Below are 16987 nucleotides of genomic sequence, written 5' to 3' on the forward strand. Positions count from 1 at the left end.
AACTTAATGACGTCCCAAAGGCCTCACCTCCAAATGTCATCACACTGGACGTCAGGGCATTAGCATACGGATTTGGGGGGCATAGGTATTCAGTCCATAACAGTAAGCATTCACTTTGCCCTTTAGCCTGCTGACTCACAAGCCACTGGTAGAGAGGCCTGGCCAGAAAGAGGAACACGCTGCAGAGAAAGCCTCACATCCCCTGCAGCGTATGTGATGTTAAGGCTGAGGAAAACCCCAGGAGACAGCAAATTCACAATGGGCAGACACCCGATGGGCCCTGAAGGGAGCAGGCTGCTCATTTCAGAGAAGGAGGCATTGGGGCACCTCTTGAGAAATAAGCCCGAAGCCCAGAGGCTGCCTCATCAGCCCCTGCCCGCCCACAGCGAGAGGCAGGCAGGCCCCTTTCGGTCCCACCTAAACCTTCACTTTCTTGTGAATAAACAGAGAAAACGTTGTCAGCTTTGAAGATGATTCTAGGCACTTAATGAATATTGAATTAATTAATTAAATGAATGGCTTATAAAACACTTGAGCCATTTTAAAGAGTTATATATATAAATATATAATTTATATATAATTATATATATTTATAATTATATAAAATAATTATCCATACAGAGAAGCACAATTACAAGCCTTTAAAGTCAGACAGGGCTGAATGGGAATCGTCATCTCTGAGCCCAGTGGCCCTGTGTGACCTATCTATGCCGCAGCGTCCTCATACATAAAATGGTGAAAATAACCACTTCACAGGGTGAGGATTAATAGTTCACAGTTGTGGAGATTAAATATACTGAGATAATATGTGCAATGTTCTTGGCATTCCACCCAGGGTCTAGATTGCTAACAATAACCACAACAATAATAATAACAAACAAGGACAGCACAGAAAGGAAAAACAAGTCATATTGGTCTTTCTAAGACCGACATCTGGCCCAGTGGTTTGCTAAATGGTTATTTGGACCTGAAGAAACACTTCCAGAACATTGATTTTCTTACAACCACACTAAAGTATTCAAATGAAAAGATTTAGAGATTGAAGGTAGGAAATTGGATAACTTACCACGTGTTTAAAAACACCCGTTTCTGATTCTAGTGTCCTAGTTTGTTTTCCTTTCCAGTGAGTATAAACTGTGGAAATGGACACCCCTGAGGTCTACATAGAAGTAAGTTTAATTATTTATAGGGACATTGACCACCTTTTCCAAATCTATCATTGAAGCACATAATCTGCTAATGGATTTTTTTCATTTATTCTTAAGTCATAATTTACATACAGTAAAATTCACCCTTTTTGGTGGACAGTTATATGAGCTTTTTACAACCCTAAACAGTTGTGTAACAAGCACCACAATTAAGATAGAGAACAGTTAGGTCATCCCCCCAAATTCCCTTTGTGGTCAAGTCCTCCCCCAACTCCCAACCCCTGGCAAATACTGATCTGTTTTCTGTGCCTATCATTATGCCTTTGTGTCCTATAATCAGAATCCTACAGTACGGACCTTTGTGAATCTGGCTTCTCTCCCATGGCATAATGCATCTGAGATTCGTCCATGTTGTTACATGTATCAGCAGTTCATTCCTTTACAATGTTTTACAGTCCACCATTATGTGGTTCTACCCAGTTTATCTATTCACCAGCTGAAAGATATTTGGGTTTCCAATTTGGTGCAAGAATAAAGCTGCTATGGACATTCATGTACAGGTTTTAATGTGAACATAAGTTTTCATTTCACTTGAGTAAATACTTAGAAGTGGGAGTCTTGGATTGTATAGTGAATGTACTTTAACTTTATAAGAACTGCCAAGATGGTTTCCAAAGTGTGTGCATCATTTTTTCATTCCTACCAACAATGTATGAAAGTTCCAGTTGTTCAGTATCCTTGGTAGTACTTGGTATAATCAGATTTTTTTTTTAAATTTCAGCCATTCTGATAGGTGTATAGTAGCATTTTATTGCAGCTCATTTTAACTTGCATGGTTCATGTGCTTATTTGCTATTCATACATCATTCAGATTGTTTTCTTACAACTGAGTTTTGAGAGTTCTTTAAGTATTTGAGATTCAAGTCCTTTATTTGATATGTGATTTGTAAATATTTTCTCAAAGTCTGTGGCTTGTCTTTTCACTCTCTAAAGAGTGCCTTTTGAAGAGCAAACATTCTTAATTTTAGTGAGGTCAAATATTTCAGTGTTTCTTCTCTAGACGTTGCTTTTCGTATCACATCTAGAAATCTTTGCCTAATCTAATGTCACAAAGCCTTTCTTCTATATTTTCTTCTAGAAGCTTTACAGTTTTAGGCATTACGTGTAGGTCTACCGTCCATTTTAAGTTAACTTTATATGAGACTCGTGGTCTGAATCAAGGTTCATTTCTTTACATATAAGATATCCAGTAATTCCAGCATCATTTCTTGAAAAAGCTATGCTCTCTCAATTGAGTTGCCTTTGGACCATTGTAGACAATCAATTGACCATCAATGCGTGGGTCTCCTTCTGGACTCTCTATTCTGTTCCATTGATCTATATGTCTATCCCTTCACCTTGCCACACTGTCTTGATGACTATAGCTTTACAGTTCGTCTTGAAATTACGTAGTATAAGTCTTCCAACCTGGTCATTTTCAAAATTATCTTGGTTACTCTAGTTCTTTTACTTTTCCATATAAAGTTTAGCATCAGTTTATCAATTTCTACCCACAAAAGTCTGCTAGGATTTTAACTGGAGTTGCAGTGACTCTATAGACCAGTTTAGGGACGACATGAAATATTGACTCGTTTCATCTGTAACCACAGTATACCCCCATTCGCTTAGGACTTCTTTTACTTTTTGTCAGGGTTTTGCTAGATTTCAGCTTACAGGTTTTGCACAATTCTTGTAATATGCCCACCTAAGCTCTTCATGGCTTTGGTATCACGTTTAATTATATATGTTTATTCCAGTCACCAGCTGTTCCCTGTTAGTTTATAGAAATGTAATTGATTTTTGTATGTTGACCTTGTATCCTGAGAACTTATAAATTCATGCATTAGTTCTAATGAATTTGGGGAGATTGTTTTGAATGTTCTGTGTAGAAAATCATGTTGTCTGAGAATCAAGACAGTTTTTATTTCTTCCTTTCCAATCTGTATCCGTTTTGAGTCTTTTTTTCTTACCTTATTGCACTGACCATGATGTATTATCTGTTTTGTATACCTTTGGTTTCAGTGGGCAAAATTTTGTTTTAGAATGTTTTGATTTTTAATTGTTGTTTTAGAGTTTTAAAGAATGTTACATCTATGCTCCTTAGGGATCTTGGTCTGTAGTTTTCTTTTCTTGTAATGTATTTGTCAGGTTTTAGAGTCAGAGTAAAAATGCTCTCCATATAGAAGGAAATGGGAAGTGTTCTCTCTTCTTCAGTTTCCTAGTTTTTATACAATTGATATAATTTCTTCCTTAAGTGTGAGGTAGTATTCACCAGTGAAGCCACTGGCATGAAGTTTTCTTTGTGGGGAGGATTTTAACTTCAAATTCAACTTCTTAAATCAATATAAGGATATTCAGGTTATCAGTTTTCTCTTGAATGATCTTTGGTAGTTTGGAACAATAAATTTATTCTCTTGTAATACCTCAATAGTAAAACAAGTTTCTTGAAAAAATAAAAATAACAAGATGCCTCTAAAAAATAAATAAATAAATAAATAAATAAATTTATTCACCTCATCTACTTCATCAAGTTTATTGGCATAAAGTTCTTCATAATATCCGCTTATTATCCTTTTAATGTCTCTAAGATTTGTAGTGATGTCCCCTCCCTCATTCCTGCTATTTCCTGATGAAAAATAATCTCTAAATGAAGGAGTTAGACTGTAAGCTTCCTGAAGTCACAGAGTCTATCTTTTTGATCTCATGTCCCCAGTGTTCATTGAAATCTAGAATGTAAGCTCCATGAGGGCAGGACACTGGCCTTCCACCAGCTGCCCAGTGCTGCACTTTCCTCTGAAGTAAGTCTTGGTCCACTTAAGTGTCCAGGCACTCCCTCCTCACTAAGCTCATTCATAGCAGGACCTTGCTGAAGCACCAAGGGCCCTGCCTAGTGCCCACCCAGGCACCACACAACCATCCCCATGCAAAGGCCCATCAGCTTATCACCTCCCAGCAGCCTAAGAAGCACCTTCACAGCCTCCCTGTCGGGGACCATTCACATTAATTCCTACAGCGTATCCAGCAGTTCTCAAACAACACTGTGCAGTAGAATTACTGTCAAGCCTGTTAAAATGCATATTCCTGGGTCTTACACTCAGAGTTCCTCATTCAGTGGGTGTGAAGTGCCAGACTTTGCATAAAGTTGCAATAGGTTATTATTGGCCAACAGGGTGAGTCTGGACTGAAATCCAGCCCATGCTTGGTTCACCAAGCCATGCACTCTGGTGTGGGCCTGGTCCACCCTCAGGTAGGGCCACGTCTTGATTTTAGTTTCATCTGCTTGCCAAGTCTAGTGTCTATGGGGATATATCTACAAGGGCAGTTGGGGTAGGGAAGGCTTTTTCCAATTTGCACAAAGCCTCTCTATGCCCTGGTGTATTAGCCTACGTCCTCTAAAAGCACGTGCCAAGGTAGGGCTAGAGATGCGAGATTAATTAAAAGAAGTGCCTGCGAGGGAAAATGAAAAAGAAGCCAGGAGAAGTAGGGAGAGCCATCAGCCAAGGATGGAGCGCTAACCCTTGTGAGAGAGAGAACCAAGAAAGGTTGGATGGAAAAGTCTTAGACTACATGTAGTTCTAAGAAAATTTGGTAAAGCTGCGAGTCCTCCATCAGCCAAAGTCACTCAACAGAAGGGGTCCTCTGTCTTGTGAGAATGGGCCTGCCCTGGTATCCCTGCTGTGCTCAGCCACTGGCTGGAAGTGGCAAGTGTGGCTTCATGAAGAGGGTGGTGGATTTCAGGGAAATTATGCCCTGAGAGGTGCACTTTCACAGCTACTATTCCTGGAGAGAGGAGGGTCTTCAGAATCTGCCTTTGTAACCACTCCATCACAATCACACTTAGAGGAACACTTGCCTACATGTTTAAAAAGAAAGGATTGCTCACCATCCCCTAAGGAAAAAAGGAGGCCCAGACTTCCTGGATACAATGTCACATTCTTGGGGGCTGGGATGAGGGGAAACTCCCCAATTCCTCTGCAATCAGCCTGTAGCCTAGAATCTAGTTATATCCACGGTGGATGACTCTGCCCCCATTTTCTGCTCTATATGTCGTCACAAGGGATGAGCCGAGTAGAAGGGACACCCAGAGGATGGAAAAGTTGAATCTGCCTCAGAGACGGGGTCAGGGAGAACCACTTTGAGGCGGAGAGGCACAGGCACAGTGTGGACGGGAGGGCACTGGGGGGCAGCACATGGCGTTCTGCTTGGGCTGGACAGAAGGGAAGGGAGGGGTGTTGGCTCCAGGCCTGGAGGAGACTATTGGATGGAATGTGTTGGGGGGAGCCTGGGGTTCAGGCGTCACTGCCTACAAAAGTGAAAAGGCCTGGGAGAGCATGTCTGCAAGGTGGCACTGATGACTGTGTCGCGGGGTGGAGGAGGCCCTGTGCTCTCTTCTGAGCCAGCCCTGAAGGCAAGCTGGGGGTCATCTGGAGAGCACCTTGAACACCTAGCCCTAGGGAGAGGCATGGGGGTCAAGAGAGAGCAACAGTGGCAGAGCTGTCACCTCTATCCTGGCTCTGCCCAGAGCTGGGCCTGGTTCCCAAAATACCATCTTATCCCAAGAAGGGACCCGTGGCAACAGGCAATGGGAGAAGAACTGTTTGACAGCCCATTGTCTATGGAAACCCTCTCTTAGCACCCCTTGCTTAGTATCATGAATTCAAGTGGGTCAGCTGGTTTTCAGATGAGCTTCAAAGGTGTACCTGGCACCTGCTTGATTAAGCCCTCTTCATCCTCGCCTCCTGATGCCTTTTTTTTTAACATCTTTATTGAAGTATAACTGCTTTACAATAGTGTGTTAGTTTCTGCTTTATAACAAAGTGAATCCGTTATACACATACATGTATCCCCATATCTCCTCCCTCTTGCGTCTCCCTCCCTCCCACCCTCCCTACTGATGCCTTTTCAAAGCTAAAGACCACACTCTTTAACCAGGCCCTTCCTTAGTGATCCAGCTGTTGCCCTCTGTTGAGCCCAGATCTCAGGGACCCGGGCCATGCAGGATTAGTGGTTTGCGGTCAGTGTTGGTGCCCTCCAGTAGAGTGATCAGAGCTCTAGGTCTCTTCCCTGGACAACCTCTCTCCTGGTGTGTAAACCAGTATTTATCTGATGCTCTGTTAATCCATGACTCTTTCCACACTGGACTGGCAGGACCGTGGAAACAGGGACCAGGTCTGTGTGCTCACCCTGTACACACAGGACCTTCCATGGTCCTGATTCAAACAGGTGCCCGATCATTTCTTTCCTGAGTGTTGTTATCTGTTACAAGGCCAGCCTGAAAGAACAGAAACTGGAGAGGAAGGAGAGTATCCACTCTAAGTACTCACTACCACCATTTCTTGGGCGCCTAATATTTCCAGTCCCTACCACAACCTGCCAGGAAGATGCTTGAACCAAATCTCGGAGCCAGGCATCGACTTTCCCAAAGAGATACAGCTAGCAAAGAGTTGTGCTGGGATTCAAACCCAGAGCACTCTGATTGAAAAATCTGGGTTTTTTTCCTGACAGCATTTCATCTTGTGTAGCCACTACCCTATTGCTGGTGAGAACAGCCCAAACCAACGTACTGGTTTTCTAAGTGATTTATAAACAGTAGCTACACGTCAGCGTGTCTTCTCCTTTACTCACTTCATAACCATGTCTGCCTCTGTGCTGGGATTCTGGTCTGGAGTGGTGCTGGGTGTGGATAAAGCACAGCGATGACCAATGTAGTCGACTCTGGAGCACCTACCGGGGTTGGAAGCCTGGCTCTGCCACCGCTGTGGAAAGGCTCAAACTGTGTGTCCAGCCCTGTGGTTGACTCAGATTCTGCATTTCTCAGGAGATATATAACACTAAGTTCATGGCACAGGGGCACGTTGGACAAAGGTCTCTGTCCAAGGTGGTAGGAGGGGAGGGAGGGCGGGAAGGTTGGATGCTTCTGGTAGAGGAGGGGTAAGTGAGTCTCTCATTATCCTCACCAGCTGGCTGACTTTGGCCGGGTCACTCTACTACTCTGTGCCTTAGTTGCCTCATCTAGAAAATGGGGCTAAAACTGGGACTTAACTTCAGGGTATTGCTTTGAATCCTTTATTATTATCTAGAACTCCATATCATTAGCTACTTTTTGGAAAGCATTTGCCTTGCTAACTTTAATTTGGGATAACATTTGATCCTGCCTCATTCACACAAACACAATTCATGACCATTGCATGATTTCTGCTTGGTGTTTGCTAGTCCAGATCCCTCATTTTAACAATCAGAACTCAACCAAACCAGCATTAAATCCATGTCAACTCAGCACTCAAAGTGTAGAACAACAGCAAATATAGAAAGAAAAAAAAAACAAAAAAAAACAACATTTTTTTCATCCTCATCACAGCAGTACCTTAAACCCTTTTCCTTTACTTTAAATCTTGTATTTGATTTTGGACATTTAATATCTGACTTTCTAGCTAAATGTCCCTTCACCCCAATGTGTAATATAAAGCTTGGCACATGGTAGGTATTCCCTGAATGTTTAGTGAATGACTGTGAAATCCTCTAATAAATGTCTATAAACATTCTGATTCAGGTCTAGCACAACCCAAACGTGCAAACTGATGCTTGTTTGGAATTAGCTTCTGAGTGAAAACTAAATTCCTTTGCTTGCCACACAAAGTACTCCATTAATTGGCCCCAGCCAATCTATTATTCCTCATCAACTACCATTTCCCCATTCCCTCCCCCCAACTCCCAAGTTCCAACCCTGCCAAACTTTCTATCATTCCCAGAACAGGTCCTGCCCTCTTACAACTCTAAGACTTTGTACTTGCTGTTCCCTCTTCCTGAAATGCTCTTCCCTTTTAAGCATGGCCAACTCCTATTGAGCCTTCAAAACCCCAGCTTAAATGACTCCTCCTCAGGGATGTCTCCTTGACTCCCCAAGGCAGTATCAGTAGCTCCCTTCCCTGGGGTCCCTCAATACCCTGCCTAGCACACTGATTAACTGGCCTGGCTTTAGAGTCATGCTAAGGGCGGAGCTAAATCCCCAGCTTTGCGACTTATGAAGTGTGAGACTTTGGGCGAGTTATGTGACCTCTCTGAACTTCAGTCTCCTCGTCTGCTAACTAGCACCAGTAGGAACCCCTGAGGGTTGTAATGGAGATGATTTAATTAGATGATTGTAAAGTGTACAGCAAATGCTCAAGAAATGGTAGCCAGTCTGATGCGTCCTAGTACAGCACCTGACTACTCTGTGATTCGCTTGCCTCCCCTATGTAACCCTAGATAAAGCAGGCAAGGTCTTCAGTTATTTCTTAGCCCTGGCAACTAGCACACTACCCGGCATGTAGTAGATGCTTGATGCATCCTTGCAGCATGCTTCTGTGCAGTCACAAACAAATGAATCTGCCCTTTGATTCCCCAGAGTGCCCGGGAGGAGCAAGGGCGCCCTGCAGTGGCCGGGGCAGTTGTGCCGACGGCATGGAAGGAAACGGAAGCTGCTCCTGCCAAGTGAGTTCAAAACCTCGTTCTCCTCCTCCCTGACTCTACTTTCTCCTTACCTGTGGGGTCCCTCTTTAAACACACACTGGGTGGAGACTCTAAGAAGTAGAGATATTAGTAAAAAAAAAAAAAAAAAAAAAAGATGCAGTGTGCAACAAAATGACATGTTAGAGGCTGGGGGACCTTTGAGTGTATCCATCTGTAAAATGAGTTTAAGCCTTAGGTGTATTCATCTGTAAAATGAGTCTAATAATACCTGTGTGATTATACTTGTTGAAAAAGTGAGATGAGATCATGTATATGAAGATACTTTGTGAAACCATACAGGGCTACGGAAATTTGTCATTGTTACTGTTAAAAATCACCGTTATTAACAGACTAGTCTTCGGAGCTGTCCTCAGCACCCACACTTGAGCACTGGGTCTGCCAATTGAGGCATTTCTTTGCTGTCCCATGAAAGGGACTTTTGCAAGCTTCAAGCCTTAGACAATAGAAATACAAAGAAATCCTTCTGAAAAGGACTGAGCTCAATTGTCTTCAGAAATGCAAAACTGAAAGCGTTTTCATTTCACCCTTGGGTGGAATTATGATTTAGCCATCAGTACTTGCTCTCTGTATCTTTGGACTAACGAAGCAGCTTTTCTGAAGAGCTCCAGACCCTTAGTAATCACTGATGCAGGGATGAATGTACAAATTATAACACAAAAAGAGCAACGAAGAAAGAGAGAGAAAGAAGGAGTTTCAGGACAGGCACAGAGGGAAGATAACACTTGAGAAACAAACGCTGACCAGACAAGTCAGTTAGAAATCCAAGGGCTTTGTGGGCAGCGCAGATCGCTTGGGTCTAACATCCTCTCCCTGGGGTGTCCTGCAGGAAGGATTTGGCGGAACAGCCTGTGAAACCTGCACTGATGACAACGTATTTGGACCCAGCTGTTCGGCAAGTATGTCTCACTTTTGTGTCATCGAATGCAGTTGTGAAGGTTGAAAGTCAGACATGGCTTATACAGCTCAAGACCCCAGACATAAAGTTCCCTGGGGGAAAAACACAGAACAGTTCTCTATAACCAAGTCTACACAGGCAAAACAGAGAGTTGACAACAAATCTGATAAGGAGAGACAGTGTGTCTGTGGTTTTCAATGCTTGCAGGCAGCTACTCACCAGGAATGCTTCCTGGCAAACTCTGGGGCATAGGTTCCCTCTCTCCAGGCTCCAGGCTCCAACATCCACCAGTTCCTTGCCTGCCCAGCTTCTCCATGAGGTCTTTCCAGACCATGGTCTCAGCACTGACCTTCTCATCAGGGGCCTCTATGTCCACCACAGGTCCCAGCACATCTAATCTGTCCTTCTTTGGGGAGTTCACAGATAAATACCTGAGGCGATCAGAGGCTGTTTGTCCCAGTTTGCAGATTATGGCTTTGTCCCTGACATGGGTTTGTCCGCTCTCTTATTTCTGGTTCTCCCCAGAAGTTGACCCAGAAGCCTTCTGCAAGCATTCTAGTACACGTAGCATATTTGAGAGGTGACCCAGGGAAACACTAAGAAAGTGACACAGAGGAAGTAAAGGGTGTGTTGTCAAGACAGAGACCAGTGTGGATGACCAGAGCTTAATCCCCTGGGGAGCTCTGGAGTCCGTGTAGAACACTCACCTTGGAGTTACTTTACCTGAGGGGAGAGGGAGCCATGGTGTAGTAGGCAGACTAATGACCACTCCCCAAAATGTCCACATTCTAATCCCATGGACCTGGGAATATGTTGCCTTCCGTGGCAAGGGAGAATTAAGGTAGCAGATGGAACTATGGTTGCTAATCATCTGACCTTACCATAAACAGACTATCCTGGATAATCTGAGTGGGCCCAGTGTAATCACAAAGGTCCTTAAATGTGGAGGAGGAAGGCAGAGGCAGAAGATGCGGTGTCCAAGTGACAAGACGTGAGAAGGACTCCACCAGCCCTTGCTGGCTTTGTAGATGGAAGCGGCCCACGAGCCAGCCAATGTGGGCAGCCTCTAGAAGCTGGGAAAGGCAGGGAAAGGGATGCTCCTCTCCAGAAAGGAGCACAACCACCAACACCTTGATTTTAGAGCAATTACTTTGGATTTCTGACCTCCCGAACTGTAAGATAATATATGTGTGTTGTTTTAAGATGCTAGGTTTGTGGCAATTTGTTACAGCAGCGATAGGAAACTAACACATGCGGTCGTTAGAGGGGAGTTGTTCATTCCCTGGCACTTCCAACCCCCAGTGAGCACCCAGGCAGAGCAGGCTTCCTAGGAAGTGTTCACAGGCTACTGGAAGGCAGCTGAATGCATGGACTTGGTAAGGAAGGCCTAGAGAACGTGGGCGTAGTAGGGACAGTGTCTGCCAGATTCATAGTCTCCCAAAAAGGATAAGTCAAGTGGCCTTTGTCCAACACCACCTCAGTTTGGCTTTTATAGAAAAATCATATTTGGTAGACACTGCATTGATTCACATATTTTGGGCAAGAAAAATACACAGACATCCCAGCCCCCCTAAGTTTGATCACTCTGTAATAAGTTTCATCTGCAATAGCAAAGACATGGTCTCATTCTAATCCATGGGATCCTTGAAAGCAGGTGCTGTTATACCTGTTTATCTCCAGTACCTTCCACAGTGCTGCCTGCGTGGTAGACACACACTACACTCTTGGCTGGATGAATAAACAGATGAGTGAGTGAATGAATAATATAACTTGCTCCAGCCCTCTTGTCCTGACCGAGAAACATGTTATTGGGAGGCGTCGTGTAGAGGTGATTAGAGCTCCAGCTTTAGACTCAGACTGGGTTTCAGCCCCAGGGCTGCTGCAAATTGTGGGAACCTTAAGTTTACTAAGCATACTCTGTGCATCTTCATCTGTAAAAATAGAAATAATATTGCCTCCTTTAGAATTATTACGAGGAACTAATGAGATAATCACTGCACAACAAATGATAGCAATTATTATGATTAATACCTACTATTCCCTGGTGTCCCCCAATCTTAGGTTTTTCTTCATCCACCACTTTATAAAAGATTATTTCATAAGAGTGTTAGCAAAAGCAAATTTAAAACAGATGTTAGCATTCTGAGTGTTTTTTTTAACATTACATTATATTAAAGGACAGTAAACTATTAAGTATAATCAATCATTTATAAAGAACATGTCTTTCAAATTGGCCCTTCCCTACCATAATAGAATTTAAATCACATATTTTGAATAAATATTGAAATAGGAAGAAAGACAGCAACCAACACTGCTTACTCACCAAGAAAGCCAAGTAATTGTTTGTGGATGAAAATTTAGAAAGAAGATGAGCTCATGTTGCCTCCAAGAAACTGGTGTTGGTTGCCAATGAGCACAGATGTACATGGAGATTCCAAACATCTCTAAATTTAGAAAGTGGCTTCCCTTTACACTCGTTTGTGCCATGGAGAAAGGGCAAGCGAAAGGGTTTGGAAACCCAAGTTTTTAAGTAAGAAAATTGGAAACCTAAACTGAGACTCGGGAGCTAAGACTCCCAGTTCTGGGTTCCAGCAGAACTTTGTGAGATGATAAAACGTCCTGACCTGCACTATCCAGCATGGTAGCCGCAAGGCACGTGTGGCCATTGAGTACCTGAAATGTGGCTAGTGCAACTGAGGAACTGAAGGTTAAATTTTAGCCCGTGTTACTCAGTTTAAATTTAAATAGCCTCACGTGGCTAGTGGCTACCATATTGGATAGCGCAGCTCTAGAACATAATGGCTAAGAGAGCAGGCTTCAAGTCAGCTGGCCTGAGTTTGAAACCAAGCCCAGTTGCTGTGGGACCTGGGGCACGCTATGTAACCTCTCTAAGCCCTCCTCATCTACAAAACAGGAATAATAATACGTGCCTCGTGGGATTGACTCATAGAAAACCTCCTAGCGGCAAGTCATAGCACTCAATAGAAGCAAGTATTAATCAAGGACAAGAGCAACCCCACAATAAGCTGAACATTCATTCACCTATGAACGAATGAATGATGTCTCAGGGATGGCTGGTCATTTCCCATTGGCAGGTTCCCGTAGGGGAACCTGGAAACCTTTTCAGCCAGGCATCCACTGGGTGCCAGTGTTGTCTCACCCATGAGGCAGTGGTCGTTGGCGGTGGCAATTCTGCCTGTAAGTAGGACAGCGCTGTGAGTTGCAGTTTATTTTTAACGCTGACTTTACCCTGCTGCCGGAGCACTCTCCTGCCTGACTCTCAAGTTGCTTAGAGATGATTTCAAGCTGCATCCGCCAAGGGTGTTCATCTTAGCTGCCAAGGCCCTCGCCAGCTCAGTGCCTCACTCCAGGTGAGAGCAGAAGGCAAAGCCCACTTTCTCTAACATGACCCCAATCGATCCCACAATCATGTCTTGCTAATCGCAGTAGCTAGCATTTGCTGAGCGTCTGCCGGGCACCAGGCAGTGCACAAGGTTTGGCATGCAGAATGTCTTTGGAAAACCTCTGCAAGCTGGGTTCCTCATTTTATGGATGAAGAAGCAGAGAGGTTGCTCAAGGTCACACAGCTATTACAGGGACAGAGGCAGGGTTTGACCCCAAGTGTCTGACTCCAGAACCTGGGCACAAAACCACTGCACCATTCGGCCCCGGCAGGCACCCACCATGCATTAGACCCGTGACAGGTGATGGGCCTCCAAAGAGGGGAGAGATTAGGTCCCCACTCCCAAGGAGTTGGAAATGTGGGAGACGCTTATGAGCCTATGTGCACGGTACACAGGGGATGCTACGGGAACGTGAGAGAGGGCAGCTCACTCTGCCAGGGGCATGGCACAGGGGCTCTGTGCTCTGTCGCTCTGACCCCAATGGCCGTGGCTTTGGCTACTTTAAAGTCATACACCCCAAGTGTCACATGTCTCTAGAGATTTGCTGACGCTGGTTTAACGAATACCCAGGGCTCTTTAAATGACCTTTGGGAATCCCTCTGCCTCTCAAGGACACTTTCTTGGCAGTGGCTGGCGGCCCTGCAGTGCGTGTCAGAGGCTCCCAAAAGCTACCCGTGCCAGATCAGTTAATCCAGTACATGGGCTGTGCTGAAAGACAGGACTTGGGGAGAGGCTCATGCCTGGAAGGGAGGCTCAGTGACAAGGACAACCCTTGTAGTCAGCATCTAAGTTGGGAGCAGGGGCTGAGTCACATTCGACTCCCCCTTCCGCCTCCACACCCTCTCCATGGGCTGCATGACGGCACTTAGGACTTGCAGAAGCAGTGTATCTCTTAGAGTTCGGCTGCCCCACCATACTGTGAGCCGCTTGAATTTAGATATTGTGAGTTACTCTTATTTGTACACCCAGTGCCTAATCCAGTGCCCGCCCCTAGGTAGGAGCTGGGTAGATACTTTTTAACTGAGTTACTTTGCGTCTTCTCTGCTGAGCCCATCGTACACCCCGTCCTCACCCCTGTTATCTCCACGATGAATGTGACTTCCCTCTGGAACTCATCTGTTCCAAAAGCTACAGCCACGGGTGGACATCAAAGTGCTTTGCTAACATAGAAACAACAGCAAATCAGTTTTTAAAGGGAGGATGACAATTGCAAATCCAGTTTAATTCTTCAGTAATTTGAATGAGCGCTGGAGCTAGTTGTCTCCCCTTTTCCATATGTAATACCTCACCAGACTGAGAGAGAAGAACACAGCCCTGACAGCTGTTGGCTGGTCGCTGGCCTGCAATTTCATAGAATGTCACCATCAATGACTTGCTCTATCTGCGCTGGAACAAGACGAAAACTAGGCCACTGCCTTATCCTGTCTGAATAGAGAAATAAACAGTGACAGTGGGCAACCCAACGGCCATCTCTCCCGGTTAACACGAGTGGCTACTGCGGCTTCTTCATGACCCCTCGCCCCTGCTGCCGACTTTGACCACTGTTGTGTTCCTGGTGGTACTTGGCTGGCTGGCATGACAAAAGTAGTCGTTGCAGCAGGAGGTGATAGTGAATGAGGTACAAAGAAAGTGCTGCCCAGAGGAGCACAGGTTCTGTTTTGGCACCTCTGAGACGGCACCACCGAGGAGAGGGGCTTTAGCTGGCCTAGAAGGATGAGGAGGATTTCAGCTGGATTTCAGCTGCATGCAGAAGGGAGCAGAGTGGGGGCAAGAGCGTGGAGGAGTGAAAGTACAGGACGCGGGTCCTTCTGCCTCCACAGGGCGTGGTCCTTCCCAGACCAGCTCCCCCCATCTCTTCCTGGCCAGCCCCCGTTGCTATTGACCCGTCACATCTTAGCATCTATCACACCTCATTATGATGGGCTGCTTTCTTCTGCCTTCGGACTGTGAGCGCTTTGGGGGCAGGGGCTTTGGGTCATGAATCCCAAGCACAGCGCCCTGTAAGTAGTAGATGTTCAACATGTGTTTTGAAGGAAGATGAACTCTAGTGAGTCATCCCATGCACTTCGATCCTAAGACGCATAAAATGAAGTGGCGAAAGACGAAAATGAACATTTTTAAAGGTTGGAGTCAGCGTGGAGAGGCCCTTGTTTGCCAAACAGAGGAATTCAGATTTCATTTGGTTAGCAATTGGGAGTCACTGAGATATTTGGAGGAAGATCACCTTGATACCATTACTGATCAAATGAAATGGATAAAATGGAGAGGTGAGAAATCGAACAACGAGTCCAGGTAAAGTGCTACTGCAATAGTCCAGGCAAAACAAGATGAGGACCTGAAGGAGGACAGTTCCTGTGGAGATGAAGGACAGGGGATTGAGGTGGGACATGTAAAACCTTAGAGTTCGAACCTTCAAGTTGCAAACTTTCAAAGATGTGAACATGCATCTGGAGCCAGCAAGGAACCAGAACCTGTGCCATCAATGTCAGGCGTGAGTGGCATTGCAGCCTGCCCTCCATCTCCTGTTGCTGACGATCCTTCAGCTCTACCATCTCCCACCTCCTCTCCCTCCTCCAGTCAGTCACTCTTCTCACCTGTTCACTCGATGCCAGCCCCTGGATGCCAGCTGTTGTACTGTACTACTGTACTTTTCAAGGGACTGTACTGTAAGATTAAAAATGTTTTCTTTATTTTTTGTTTGTTTTTATGTATTATTTGTGTGAAAGTTATTATAACCTATTACAGTACAGTACTACATAGCCAATTGTGTTAGTTATGTACCTAGGCTAACTTTGTTGGACTTACAAACAAATTGGTCTTACGAACCCACTCTCAGAATGGAATTTGTTCGTATGTGGGGACTTACTGTAAACTGAAGCTAATATAAAGAAGCCAGGCAGTGGTTGGGAGTCCGCCTGCCGATGCAGGGGACACGGGTTCGTGCCCTGGTCCGAGAGGATCCCACATGCCGCGGAGCGGCTGGGCCCGTGAGCCATGGCCGCTGAGCCTGTGCGTCTGGAGCCTGTGCTCTGCAACAGGAGAGGCCCCAACAGTGAGAGGCCTGCGTACCACCAGAAAAAAAAAAAAGCCAAGGTTCAAACTAGGGTCTCTAGGGCTTCAAACCCATGGTTTTCCCCACTCCCTCAAGCAGAATCTCAATAAACACTATCTGAAACTGTATCCTTCCAGAATCTTTGGAGGAAGTCTACATCAGGTAATGAAAAATTCCCATTTTCTGTCTGCAGTGTGCAGCTGTGTGCATGGAGTATGCAACAGTGGAATACGTGGCGATGGGACCTGTGAGTGCTACTCTGGGTACACCGGCCCCAACTGTGACAAGCGTAAGTACTGCTAGTTCCCTTAATACCACACCAGATCAGACGGGCACAGACATATGCATTTCAGTTTTGCGTGCGTGTACTGGGGCTCTACGTGTGTGACGTGCCATCAAATGTTTTGCTGGAAGATAGGCAAAAATTCAAAAAGAAAGGGGACAAAAGGAGAGGAAGGGAGAGAAGGGGAGGGGAGGGGAGGGGAAGGGAGGAGAGGGAAGAGATTGTGTAGAATATTGGAAGTCACGGAAGACTTGGGAACAATGCAGTGACATGGCTGTAGCTATGTTTTAGGAAGGCCAAGCTTGTGGCAGTGTGAGGATAGACTGGAGAGGAAGACATTGGGGCCATTGCAATGAGTTAGGTACCTGAAAAGGGAGATAAGGCATGTTCTCCATTATAGGTCTCAAAGACAGAGCATATCAACAGGAAATGGAGGCTCACCAAGGCTAAATGATTCACCAAAGTTCACAAAATAGTCAATAAGTGAGCTGGGACTCAAGTCATTGAAATTCTCTAAACAATCGATCCCACTGGGTTTAATCAAAAGATAGAGACCACAGGGTGATTGCAGCAAGGGAAGTTTAATATAAAGAATTAGTAAGCTATGATAGGAGAGTGGCTCTAAAAATGCAAAATGAACTGTAGGGCTGATGGGGC

General features: G+C 45.0%; 1 protein-coding gene across 1 annotated transcript in view; it reads left to right on the forward strand.

Moving 5' to 3' along the window:
- Positions 1-16987, forward strand: part of STAB2 (stabilin 2) — a 155126-nt gene that overhangs the window by 13988 nt on the left and 124151 nt on the right. The window contains exons 4-6 of the mRNA XM_082635128.1: positions 8572-8657; positions 9523-9592; positions 16241-16336. Coding sequence (XP_082491254.1) covers positions 8572-8657; positions 9523-9592; positions 16241-16336 — 252 coding nt within the window. The remainder of the gene's footprint in view (positions 1-8571; positions 8658-9522; positions 9593-16240; positions 16337-16987) is intronic.

Source organism: Mesoplodon mirus (assembly GCF_964341445.2).
Source record: "Mesoplodon mirus genome assembly, chromosome: 11".
Taxonomy (NCBI): Eukaryota; Metazoa; Chordata; class Mammalia; order Artiodactyla; family Ziphiidae; genus Mesoplodon; species Mesoplodon mirus.